This window comes from Eretmochelys imbricata, chromosome 1, assembly GCF_965152235.1.
Source record: "Eretmochelys imbricata isolate rEreImb1 chromosome 1, rEreImb1.hap1, whole genome shotgun sequence".
Lineage (NCBI taxonomy): Eukaryota > Metazoa > Chordata > Testudines > Cheloniidae > Eretmochelys > Eretmochelys imbricata.
This window is the reverse complement of record NC_135572.1, coordinates 39,913,677-39,925,739: the sequence shown is the minus strand read 5'-3', so window position 1 is coordinate 39,925,739 and position 12,063 is coordinate 39,913,677. Positions and strand designations below refer to the sequence as shown.

Below are 12,063 nucleotides of genomic sequence, written 5' to 3'. Positions count from 1 at the left end.
TGCGATACATAGGACTGTTTTAATAAAACAGAATTTCTTTAAATATTATGTAGGGTAGCCTCACACAGCCAGATTGTGATTCTCCTCCCCGCCCCACCCCAGTTTAATTTGCTCACATATTTATTTTGGCTTCTTAACCTACAGACCACCACTTTTTGCTTCAAGATTAACAAGGGATATTTTTATATAGAATACAAGCAGAGTAGCCACACACCTATATGCTGTGGTATTTAAGGTATTAGATGGTATTTATAATTCTTAATAGAATAACTATAATATTTTGGAATGTGTTACAAATTTAACTATGCCAACCATTTTAGTTTTAAATGATCATGTTAGGAGTCTATTCTTCTCCAATATGTATGCAGTTTCTACTGAAGTGAACAGAGGTTCTACAAGTCTACCAAGGAGTTTTCGGATTACTGACATCACCAATATGTTTATTTACATGCTTTTTAAACAAGACTGAATCCTGCAAATTGTGCACCTCACTAGTCTATTTAACTCTATTTTGTTCCTCTCTAATTACTGTATTCCTATCTCAGTCACTCATATCCATCTTCTCCCACTCCCTCCTTTTGTTTATTCTAGCTCTAGTCTCAAGACCCAATCCGGAAAGTTGATTTGTCTGGGCAGATCCCTGGTCATGCAGAGCTCTTTTGCCTTCAGTGGAGCTCAGTGGTTTGCGTACGTAGACAACCTTGCAGTTTGGGGTCAGATTGTGAGGCCTTCAGTGCAAGGACCAGCTCTTATTTAGTTTATACAGTGCCCAGTATAACAAGGCCCCAATCTGATACGGGCTTTTGGATGCTATTATAAAAACTGGAAACCATTAATTTGGATCTGCACATGACGCTTATTAAAATTACGATTTATTTGCCAAAGACGCAATCCAGTTCCACTGAAATCAAGGAGAATCTTCCCACAGACTTCAGTGAGCACTAGATGAGGTCCTAAATTACTCGCTTTTGGCCAGTGACTTGATGTACTATTGCATATGCAGACTAAGCAATATGTACCTAAACTTTGCAAGATGATTAGACAACAGGAAAACAATAGACAAAGGTTCTTATCTAGGAATTACAGAATATTACATTCTGAATATTGTAAAATGGATATTTTATGAAAGAGAAAAGTTTTAATTCAGTAAATTAAATGAAAATATATAGCATTTCCTGAAAAATATGGAAAAGCTAAGACATGTTACTTCAACGGCTTGGATACTTTAGTCTACAATCACATTTTATTTTTTGTACAAGAGACACACAGGTGAAATTCTCCAGTACAATTGGCTGAGGGAGAAGGAAAAAATGTGTGACAACTTAGTTTCCCCTTACATCTGCCATCAAACTCACCCCCACCATAGTTAAGTACTGCATCTCTGAAATGAAACCTAAACTGCTACTTTAGTACATTAACAGAGCAGATTTATTGACACTGCCTCCATTATTGTTGATACTTATTCCTACTTCTGTGACTCAAAAAGCAATACTGGCTGGTGGCTAATGTAACAGATTAGTAATACTTCCACAGCATCATAAAGGAGTTTGGTGCTTTACTATTCATAAAGAACAATTCCAAGACTGCCTCTGGATCAAGCAGAGGCCAAAATTATGAAGTCAAATCAAATCCTGAATTCTGAAATACTCCAACTCCTCCAGGAGTTGGGAAAGTGTTATTACCATTGTACAAGGCATTGATGAGACCTTATCTGGAATATTGACCACAATTCTGGTCTCCAATGTTTAAGAAAGATGAATTCAAACTGAAACAGGTGCAGAGAAGGACTAATAGAATGATCAGAGGAATGGAGAACCTGCCTTACAAAAGGAAGCTTAAGGAGCTTTGGTTGTTTAGCCTAACCAAATGAAGAACGGTGGAAGATAAGATTGCTGTATATAAATACATCAGAGGAACAAACGCTAGGGAGGGAGGGGAGTTATTTAAGTTAAGGGACAATGTTGGCACAAGAACAAATTGATTTAAACTGTCCATCAACAAGTTTAGGCTTTAAATTAGATTAAGGTTTCTGTGAAGTTCTGGAACAGCCGTCCAAGAAGAGCATTGGGGCAAAAAAACCCTAACTTGTTTCAAGACTGAGATCAATAACTTTATGGAAAGGACGGTATGATGAAGTTGCCTACAATGGCATATGGCCCATCTGCGACTGCTATTAGCAAATATCTCCAACAGCCAGAGATGGGATGCTAAATGGGGAGAGCTCTGAGTTTCTACAGAGAATTCTTTCCCAAGTGTCTGGCTGGCGGGTCTTATCCACATGGTCTAGGTCCAACTGATCACCATATTTGGGATTGGGAAGAAATTCTCCCCAGGTCAGATTGGCAGAAATCCAGAGGTATTGTTTTTTGCCCCTTCCTCTGCAGCAAGGGGCATGCATCACCGGCTGGCTTGAACTAGAGTAAATGGTGGATTCTCCATAACTTGAAATCTTTAAATCAAGATTTGAGGATTTCAGTAATTCTTCCAAAGTTTATGGGTCTATAACAGGAGCAGGTGGGTGAATTTGTGGCCTACAATGTGCCAGAGGTCAGAACAGATGACCACGATGGTCTAACTATTGTAAAGCGCTTTAGATAAAAGCGCTATATAAAAAAAAAACCTTAATAAACTTTTTTGGTTGTACAAATAAAAGCACACAACTCATATTTCAATATCAATAATCTTACCTTTCTAATGTGATGGATGTACCCTCTCTCCCCAGCCACAGCAGCCACTGAGCTGAGGCTGGGAAGGAGGGCTGTCTCTCCCTGGCAGCTGCAGCCCTGGAGCTGAGGAAAGTTGCCTCTTTCTCTGGCCACCGCAGCCCTGCACATCCCAAATTCCTCCCACCCACTTTTCTCACCCCCACTTCCCCCTCCCACCTACCCCTTGTTCCCCCCAAGGCCACTACCTCACCTTACATGTGCATCTTCTCCAGGGTCCAGGCACCTAATCGGTGGAGCCGCGCAGGCATGGCTCCACTAATTAGGTGCGTGGCCCTTCATTCTCTTCTGTGCAGCCGCTCAGACACTCATCTTAGAGGGAACTATCTGCAGACCACCTGAATGGAGCTTGCGGACCACTGTGGTCCACAGAACACAATTTGAGAATCTCTGCTTTAGAGTCTCTTGCAAGATTTCTCTGTTGCAAGATTCTTTTGGGATACACACCCTTTCCAAGAGTGGAATAAATTTTTTCTTCTGAAATCACCTCTGTGCTAAGTCATGCCAGAATGGCTCAAGATTCACTGACACTTTTTCAGGAGCAAATATCTGACATTGTGTGTTGCCCCCTGCCCCAACTCCATATTACTGATCTTCTTGGTCTTGTGAAAAATTCTCCCTAAACTTCAACAGCCCCTTTCAAGGGATTATCTGATCCTTAGACTCTGCCCCAAACAAATAACAAATGGAAGAGGCAACTTCTAAATCCTATATGGTGAGCAATCTGGCTTTTTCCAGTGGGGCGGGGGGAAGGGGGCAAAGGAGACAAGTTTCATTCTGTGGAAGCACTCATCTGGAGGAACCATTTGGCACCCCAGTCTAACAGGTGGAAACTGCTTATTCCATGTCCTGAACAAACAAACTGGGAAAGACAAGGAGAGGGAGAAGCCAACAGAAGAAAAGTGTGAGAGTTCTCTCCCCGCAAAAACATGTACCTAGAAGACTACTCAGAGCATTTGTGAAACAGACTGGGAGAGACAAAGGGGAATAGGGACTCTGGTTCCCTTAATGAAACTTTGTGGAAAAGGGGAAATACTCCTGACCACACTTCCCTTGGGAGGAAGGGAAAGGAGGTTTTTTATCCCCTCTGCCCCAACCCCTCTAAAAAACAGATATGGTTTCCTGGAAGGCAGAGTTTAATAGGATGAAGTTGAAATAATTGAACTGGGATAAGTAAAAGGGTTTCCCTCTACCCTTGTGCACAGAAGCTAAACTGTGTGCCCATATCTGCAGATGGCCTTAGCTGGTTCCTCCTCTCAGCACTTACATTCAACAGTGATGGGTGTTACAGATAGTCCTACAACAGATGAAGAGGAGTTATAGTGACAGTAGAGGCAGAAGGAACTTGCCATTGATGGGAATATGCGAGTTCTACAGATTTTGCACCTGTAGGAATAGCTACTGCCATTACGAGATCAACTATCTGTGTAGCATCTCTACAGTGGGCAAAACAGAGAAAGACTCGGGCACCAGACAGATTGCTTGAAAGACATAGGAGTGAAAATTTTCACGGCAAAAACTACTTGTTATTAGAAGAGAGCAGTCAGATTGAGTGCATCACCTTCAGAGAAAGCTCTATAGCTAATGTTTAAAATTCCATTTTGAGATCTGTCTGCAGAGATCTCGTGTAAATTTTTAAATAACTTCAAAGCAAATATTTCCGTTTTCCAAAAAGTTATGTTGTATATTAAATAAATGCTAACTATTCTATGCAGCCCCAGACAGAAAAAGAAAAGTTAGACAAATTCTGAAGTTCCAAAGAAGATAATTATGTTTTTAGACACATCCCATGCAAATGAGAAAATTGGTCATTTATACTTTAAAAAATTAAGTACAGTATTCAAGTGATTTTACTTACCAAATCCATCTATGTCTAGATTCTTATCAACAACAACATCTAGCAGCGAGTCCCCAACTTTCCCTTCAGCTGTTAGTTTGTCACCATCACGGTTTATGAAGTGGACAGTTACTTTATCTTCTGAGCTGAAAAATAAAAGCACATCCTTGTTAACTATTTCTAAAGCATATAATGTGATTGGCAGAAGAATTTTAGAGCTTTATGGTAGTCTACCAATTTTAAAGAAGCACCAATAAAACACTAAACACTACCAAAAGTTTTTAGCACAAAAATCCCAGGAAATAATTAAGTCTAACTCTTCATGACAAAGAAAGTATTTCCTGCTACATCTTGTACAGTGCTGACCGCACCAACATAAGAAATAAGGAATAACAGCTAAGTTTTGTGTTTTGTCATCACGAATGATAGAGAGAGGGAAGAGTATTAGATCCTGAATTTCCCTTTTTTCCATAAAAGTTAGAGTTATTTTATTTCAGACACAGGCTAACTGACAAAATCCCTTCACTGAACGCCACTTCCAACAGAGGATATGCAAAGAGTGGCCCAGGACAGACAGGAATGGTGGAACCTCATTCACTACCTACATGACATCTGATGGTCTGGAAAGGCTTCAGAAGTACATCAACTGAATTAGAGGGGTAGCCATGTTAGTCTGGATCTCTAAAAGCGGCAAAGAGTCCTGTGGCACCTTATAGACTAACAGACGTATTGGAGTGTAAGCTTTCGTGGGTGAATACTCACTTCGTCGGATGCATCCACTACATGCATCCGATGAAGTGGGTATTCATCCACGAAAGCTTACGCTCCAATATGTCTGTTAGTCTATAAGGTGCCACAGGACTCTTTGCCGCATCAACTGAATTGTTTACTCAATTCCAAACAGTTATATCTGTGCAACCCCAGTGTTGAGGACACTGGGGCATGGCCACTAGATAACTCGAGGGGATGGAAGACCACGGGTGTCGATGAAGCCCCCCTCGCACTAGGCCCAGGTGTCCTTGGCCCCCACCTCCCGCCTGGAGGCGCTCGCGGCAGCTCTGCGTACTAGGCCCAAGTGTCCTTGGCCCCCCCTCCTGGAGGCACTCACAGCAGGTATGCTGAGGATCTGCAACAATATGTTGCAGAGTCAGACTGCCTGAAACTAAACAAGGGCAAACAGGGCAGATATGGAAGAAAAATGCTGAATAAAGCAGCTTTATGTATAGTTTAACAAATGATACAAAAAACAAGGGAACTAGCTGGTAACTGGATTGGCTGGCTATATGGATAATTAGGGCAGCTTGCTATTGGATAAGTATGCTGAAGAAAGGATGTATAAAAGCCTGTGTAACTTCCTGCTCTGTGTGCAGAATTTGAGATTCTATTCTCCCTGTACCTTTTTGAAGCTTCAAATAAACTTTTCTGCTTCTCCACCCCGTTGTGATTATTGGGTGAAGCACACCGGGTAGCGAAGCAACCCCTGCTGTTGTTTTGCCTCTCGGCACTGGGTGCTGGCAACAGCTTTTGGCGTCCCTGGGTGGGCAACGAGGCTGCTATTTAGCCTTGCCCGGACCCCTCCTGGAGGTCGAGGATTGCGGCGAGAACCGACGCCCAGCGCACACCGGTGAGTTCATCGGGAGCCTCAGAGGAGACGCGATTTGATCGACCCCGGAGGGCACAATGGTGCAACGCACTCATAGTGGAGAAGCAGCTGCGGACGACGGTGAGGAACCGGTCCCTTGGATAAGGTAGGAACCTTTTGAAATCCGGATTGTATGCTCTGTTGGAACCTGGGGACGCCCAGAGTTACCCTGTAGGTATGGGACAGGGACAGAGCTCCGGGGTTAGGGCACGGTGTATGCCCCTAGAGTGCATTCTAGCAAACTGGAAGGTATTTGGTGCGGATCCGATGACTAAAAGCCAATTAAAACGATTCTGTACAGTTGACTGGCCTCAATATCAACTAGGGGACCAGGAGTGGTGGCCACCAGGAGGGTCAATTAATTACAACACAATCCTCCAATTAGTTTTGTTTTGTCAGTGAATGGGTAAATGGAATGAACATTTGTATGCACAAGTGTTTATGGCTTTAAGAAATAGAACAGAGCTGTAATTCTGCAGAGCTGTAATTTGACTCCGACTGGTTCGGTAGTAGCTAATGTTAGTCCCCAGGCCCCCACCCCCACTGTAATGGCAGAGCTGGTGTCCCCTTCGGCCCCCCACACCCCCCACCTTATAAGGGTAGGATGCCTTGGGTTACAGAGATTGCCCCCTCGGTGGGACTCTATCCTTTAATTACTGAGACTGTTGTGGCTTGCCCAGGGGCAGACGGATGTCAGGCTACCACTATGCAAGTTTACACCCATGTGCCATTCAATCCAATAGACCTAGCAGCTTTTAAAGCACAGGCTAAGGAATTCTCCATGAACCCAGGCCGGTTTATTTCAGTCTTTGAGGGGTGTCTCAGTAGTCACAAGCCGGACTGAGACGACTGAAATGTCCTCCTGAGAGCCCTGTTGTCTGAGGTGGAGAGGGATCAGGTTACAGCTAAGGCAAGGGGAGCGTCAGCTTTCAAGCGAAAAAAAAAAAAAAAAAGAAAGGAAGCTATCTGTCAAGTTTCTACCCCAAGTAATCGTAAGCGGCTCAGGGCATTTCTGGGTATGGCAGGCTTTTGCAGGATATGGATCTCAGAGTTTGGACTGTGGGCTAAACCCCTGTACGACTGTGTAAAAGGAGCAGATCATGACCCCTTCTATTGGGCCCCAGAGGCTGACAGGGCATTTAAAATCCTGAAAAGGAAATTGATGGAAGCCCCGGCACTGGGCCCGCCGGATCTCTCTAAGCCGTTTCAGTTGTATGTACATGAACGAAAGGGGGTGGCCCTAGGAGTGCTCACACAGCTGTTAGGAGCATGGAGACGTCCCGTGGCTTATTTTTCTAAGCAACTGGATCAGGTTACAAAGGGTTGGCCGGCATGTTTACGGGCGGTTGTAGCTATTGCCCTAGTGCTTGAGGAAGCCGAGAAGCTAACATTGGGAGGGATTATGCAAATCTATACTCCCCATATAGTCCGAGCCTTATTGGATGCAAAGGGAGGGCTTTGGCTCACCCAGGCTCGGATTGCTTGGTATCAAGCTAAGCTGTTGGAGAACTCTGAAGTCACTTTACAGCCTTGCCCCTCCCTTAACCCAGTCACCCTCTTGCCAGAAACAGAGGAACAGAAACAAGACTGTTTAGAGATCATAGATGCCCAGTACTCCAGCCGTCCGGAGTTAAAGGATGTACCCCTCCCAAATGCAGATTATGAGTGGTACACTGATGGTAGCAGTACTGTAATAGATGGGCAAAGGAGGGCGGGTTATGCTGTTGTGACCCTCCATGACACTGTGGAAGCTGAAGGTTTGCCTGCTGGGACCTCTGCCCATCTTGCCAAACTAATAGCCCTGACCCGTGCAGTTGAACTGTCAAAAGGAAAGCGCATCAACATTTTTACTGATTCAAAATATGCTTTTGGTGTGCTACATGCTTATGCTGGCCTATGGAAGCAAAGGGGAATGCTGACAGTCCAAGGCTCCCCAGTCCAGTACGGGCCCCAAATCCTCCGGCTCCTAGATGCCATACAACTTCCCTCGGAAGTGGCAGTGGTACACTGTAAAGCCCGTCAAAGGGAAGATCAAGATGTGGCAAGAGGTAATGCCCGGGCAGACAGAGAGGCTAAGCATGCTGCCACCCTGCCATCCCCTCAGACTGAGAACGCCCATATGCATGCCCTTATCCCATCAGTAGGGGAGTTTCCAACCCCTCAGTACTCTGGGGAGGAGAGACAGCTAACTGACAAACTCGGTCTCCGGGAAAAGGAGGGATGGCTCCATTCCCCGGAAGGGAAGGTCCTCTTACCAAAGGGCCTGATCCGGCCAGTGCTGCAGAAACTATATCAAACCATTCATGCTGGCAGGGAAGCACTTATCCATCTAATGGGAAAATACTTTATCACTTCCGTACTCCGATCTCTGGCTGACCAGGTACAAGCGGACTGCTTAGTCTGCCAAAAGAATAACCCCCAACCGGGACATCCTGTGCCACCAGCTGCCCTAGAACCCACTCTGGACCCCGTACAAGTGTGGCAAATAGACTTTACTGAGTTTCCCCGGACCCAAGTGTTCAAATATCTCCTTGTCATAGTGAATCGGTTCAGCGGATGTCCAAAAGCCTTCCCCTGCCGTAATTGCACTGCCAGAACAGCGGTCCTCAAGTTTGTTAAGGAGCTCGTTCCTCGCTTTGGACTCCCCCTGTGGATGGAATCTGACAACGGGACACATTTCACGTCAAAAATCATTCAAAGCATCTCACATGCCTTACAGATTCCCTGGAAACTCCATATGCCCTCGAGACCGCAAGCCAGTGGTGTAGTGGAGCGTACCCATCAGACCATTAAACGGTATCTCTCAAAAGTGTGCCAAGAAGCCTCACTGCGATGGCCTGATCCTACTTCATATCTGCGTTCTCCCTAAGGGTAGATTAGGGCTTAGTCCCTTTGAAATTATGTTTGGAAGGCATGGCCTATGAATGGCACCCCGGTTCTGTCAGGGGAATGGTAGCTGGGTAATGTTTTTTTGTCACAGTATATATGTTCCCTGTCTGCTGTTCTCTTGTCTCTTCACAGTTATACCAGGGATTCCCAGCCTCTCCCCTTGGACTCTCCCGTCCGCTCCTTATAGCCCGGTGACCCTAAAGACGAGCCTCTCCAGGAAAAATGGAAAGGACCCTATACCGTCCTGCTGGTCTCCCATACAGCGGCAAAGATCGAGGGACACAAGAACTGGATCCATCACTCTTGTCTGAAGGCAGTACCCGCCACCTCGTCAGCAGAACAGTGGACCGTCCAACCTGCTGACTCCTCATCTAGTGACGATCTCGGGCTAAAGCGACTGTTTAAAAGACACAAATAGCGGGCACCTTAATGCTAAAATGGGCCCACCCAGGTACTGGAGACCCTGGGTTGGGAAGACTCTGGTGATAATTAATTGGGTAACATCATTATTCTCTGTATTGGTATTTCCAAACTGTGCATATCAGGAGCATAACTCCTTTGTTTCGCTTGCGCACTATGTTGCTACTTTAACAAACCAGACTGATTGCCGAGTATGTGCTCCAACTCCACTGTCCCCCAAAATGGGAATGCCGCTTGACATGCTGCCCCTGACCCTAGCAGAATTAGCTGCCACCAAAGAGCAGGAAAGAACGGACTCGCCGTTCTGAAATAAGACCTCTTTACAGCAAGCCACCTATCAGGACCAGGAGTATTCAGCTGCAGTACTCACTGAGGGAGTGTTAAGTTTTACCCGAAACCAATCTGATTACTATGGGCGTCCTGTGGGAAAAAGCTCCTGTGTTATTACACAGTGGGCTGATGAGTATTGGATAAAGACCACAAGGGGAGGCTAGCAGTGTGGGTGTAATGGTTCCTCCCCTTTTAGGGAAACTCTTACAAATAATCTTACCACAAAAGAGGGGTTTGGAAATATAACTTGCCGTCCAGTTAATATCTCCAATGTAGCAAGCCAACGGTGGGTTTGTAGTGGTCCCTATGGCGAGTGTAATTTGAACGGCACAATTAGAAACGCCCCCACTTGTACCCAATCGGGAGGATGGGATGCTCCCTTAGGGGCATATGAACTGTTTGGAAAAACAGCCTTACATATCCTAGGAATCCCCTTAAGAAACAGCCCTTACTGGGTCCTACAGGGTCACTATTTTGTATGTGGCCGAAAGGCTTATAAGGTACTGCCAGCCAACTGGACAGGTAACTGTTATATAGCTCATGGAGTTCCTCATCTGTCAATAACTGCCACAATGCCCAAAGGAAAGATTAGAAATGCCCAAGACACCTCTTTTGAGTCACGAGAAAAGACCCTGCGGCGACTGACTACGGCAGTGGAGGGCAATATGAAAAATTCCTTCACAACCGAGAAGCTTGTAGAGTGCTCTGTACTGGAAATAGCGCCACTGTTTTCCAGGCCAGCCATGGCATGCTGTCATAAATATAAAGGGAAGGGTAAACCCCTTTGAAATCCCTCCTGGCCAGGGGAAAGCTCCTCTCACTTGTAAAGGGTTAAAAAGCTAAAGGTAACCTCACTGGCACCTGACCAAAATGACCAATGAGGAGACAAGATACTTTCAAAAGCTGGAAGGAGGGAGAGAAACAAAGGGTCTGTGTGTCTGTCTATAGTCTATCTTGGCCGGTGATAGACCAGGAATGGAGTCTTAGAACTTTTAGTAAGTAATCTAGCTAGGTACGTGTTAGATTATGATTTCTTTAAATGGCTGAGAAAAGAACTGTGCTGAATAGAATAACTATTTCTGTCTGTGTATCTTTTTTGTAACTTAAGGTTTTGCCTAGAGGGGTTCTCTATGTTTTGGATCTAATTACCCTGTAAGGTGTCTACCATCCTGATTTTACAGGGGGGATTTCTTTATTTCTATTTACTTCTATTTTTATTAAAAGTCTTCTTGTAAGAAAACTGAATGCTTTTTCATTATTCTCAGATCCCAGGGTTTGGGTCTGTGGTCACCTATGCAAATTGGTGAGGCTTTTTAATCCAACATTTCCCAGGAAAGGGGGGGTGCAAGTGTTGGGAGGATTGTTCATTGTTCTTAAGATCCAAGGGTCTGGGTCTGTAGTCACCTAGGCAAATTGGTGAGGCTTTTTCCAAACCTTGTCCAGGAAGTGGGGTGCAAGGTTTTGGGGGGAAAGACGTGTCCAAACAGCTCTTCCCCAGTAACCAGTATTAGTTTGGTGGTGGTAGCAGCCAATCAAAGGACAAAGGGTGGAATATTTTGTACCTTGGGGAAGTTTTGACCTAAGCTGGTAAAGATAAGCTTAGGAGGTTTTTCATGCAGGTCCCCACATCTGTACCCTAGAATTCATAGTGGGGGAGGAACCTTGACACATGCATAGGCTGCTATACTGTAAGGCTACAAATGGTACTTGAGAAAGTTGCCTTAGAATTAGAGGACTCGGTTAGTGATTTAGGGTCAGCAGTAAAAACATTAAATAAAGAGGTACAGCAGCTCAGGACGTTTTCCCTCCAAAACAGGCTGGCTTTGGACTATCTCTTGGCATCCCAAGGAGGGGTTTGTGCCCTCGTTGGGCCCCGATGTTGTGTATATGTAAATGATAGCAGTTATGAGATCTATGAAAAGGTGGTACAGGCTGAGGCCCATGCCCGAGCCGGAGCACAGGTTGCCTATACTGTCCCAGAGAGCGATTGCTTGCAAACCTTGTTTTCAGGCTGGTGGTTGGCTTGGTGGTTTATTTAGCCTGTTATTGAAATTTCTCTTTCCTGTATTGCTTGTATTAATGGTATTATGCTGTGCAGTATCATGTGTCAGGGCCCTTTTGCAAAAGTTAATAAGTCATTCTCTTCGGGGCTATCACAAAGTGCTTATGCAAAGTCCTATTGTAAAGAAATAAATAGCTCAAGTGAGAAAACTAAGAGCCAA

At 44.9% G+C, this 12,063-nt stretch overlaps 1 protein-coding gene across 1 annotated transcript in view; it reads right to left on the bottom strand.

Annotated features, from left to right (window-relative positions):
• FDX1 (ferredoxin 1) overlaps nt 1–12,063 on the bottom strand; it is a 55,601-nt gene that overhangs the window by 19,106 nt on the left and 24,432 nt on the right. The window contains exon 2 of the mRNA XM_077809010.1: nt 4,582–4,706. Coding sequence (XP_077665136.1) covers nt 4,582–4,706 — 125 coding nt within the window. The remainder of the gene's footprint in view (nt 1–4,581; nt 4,707–12,063) is intronic.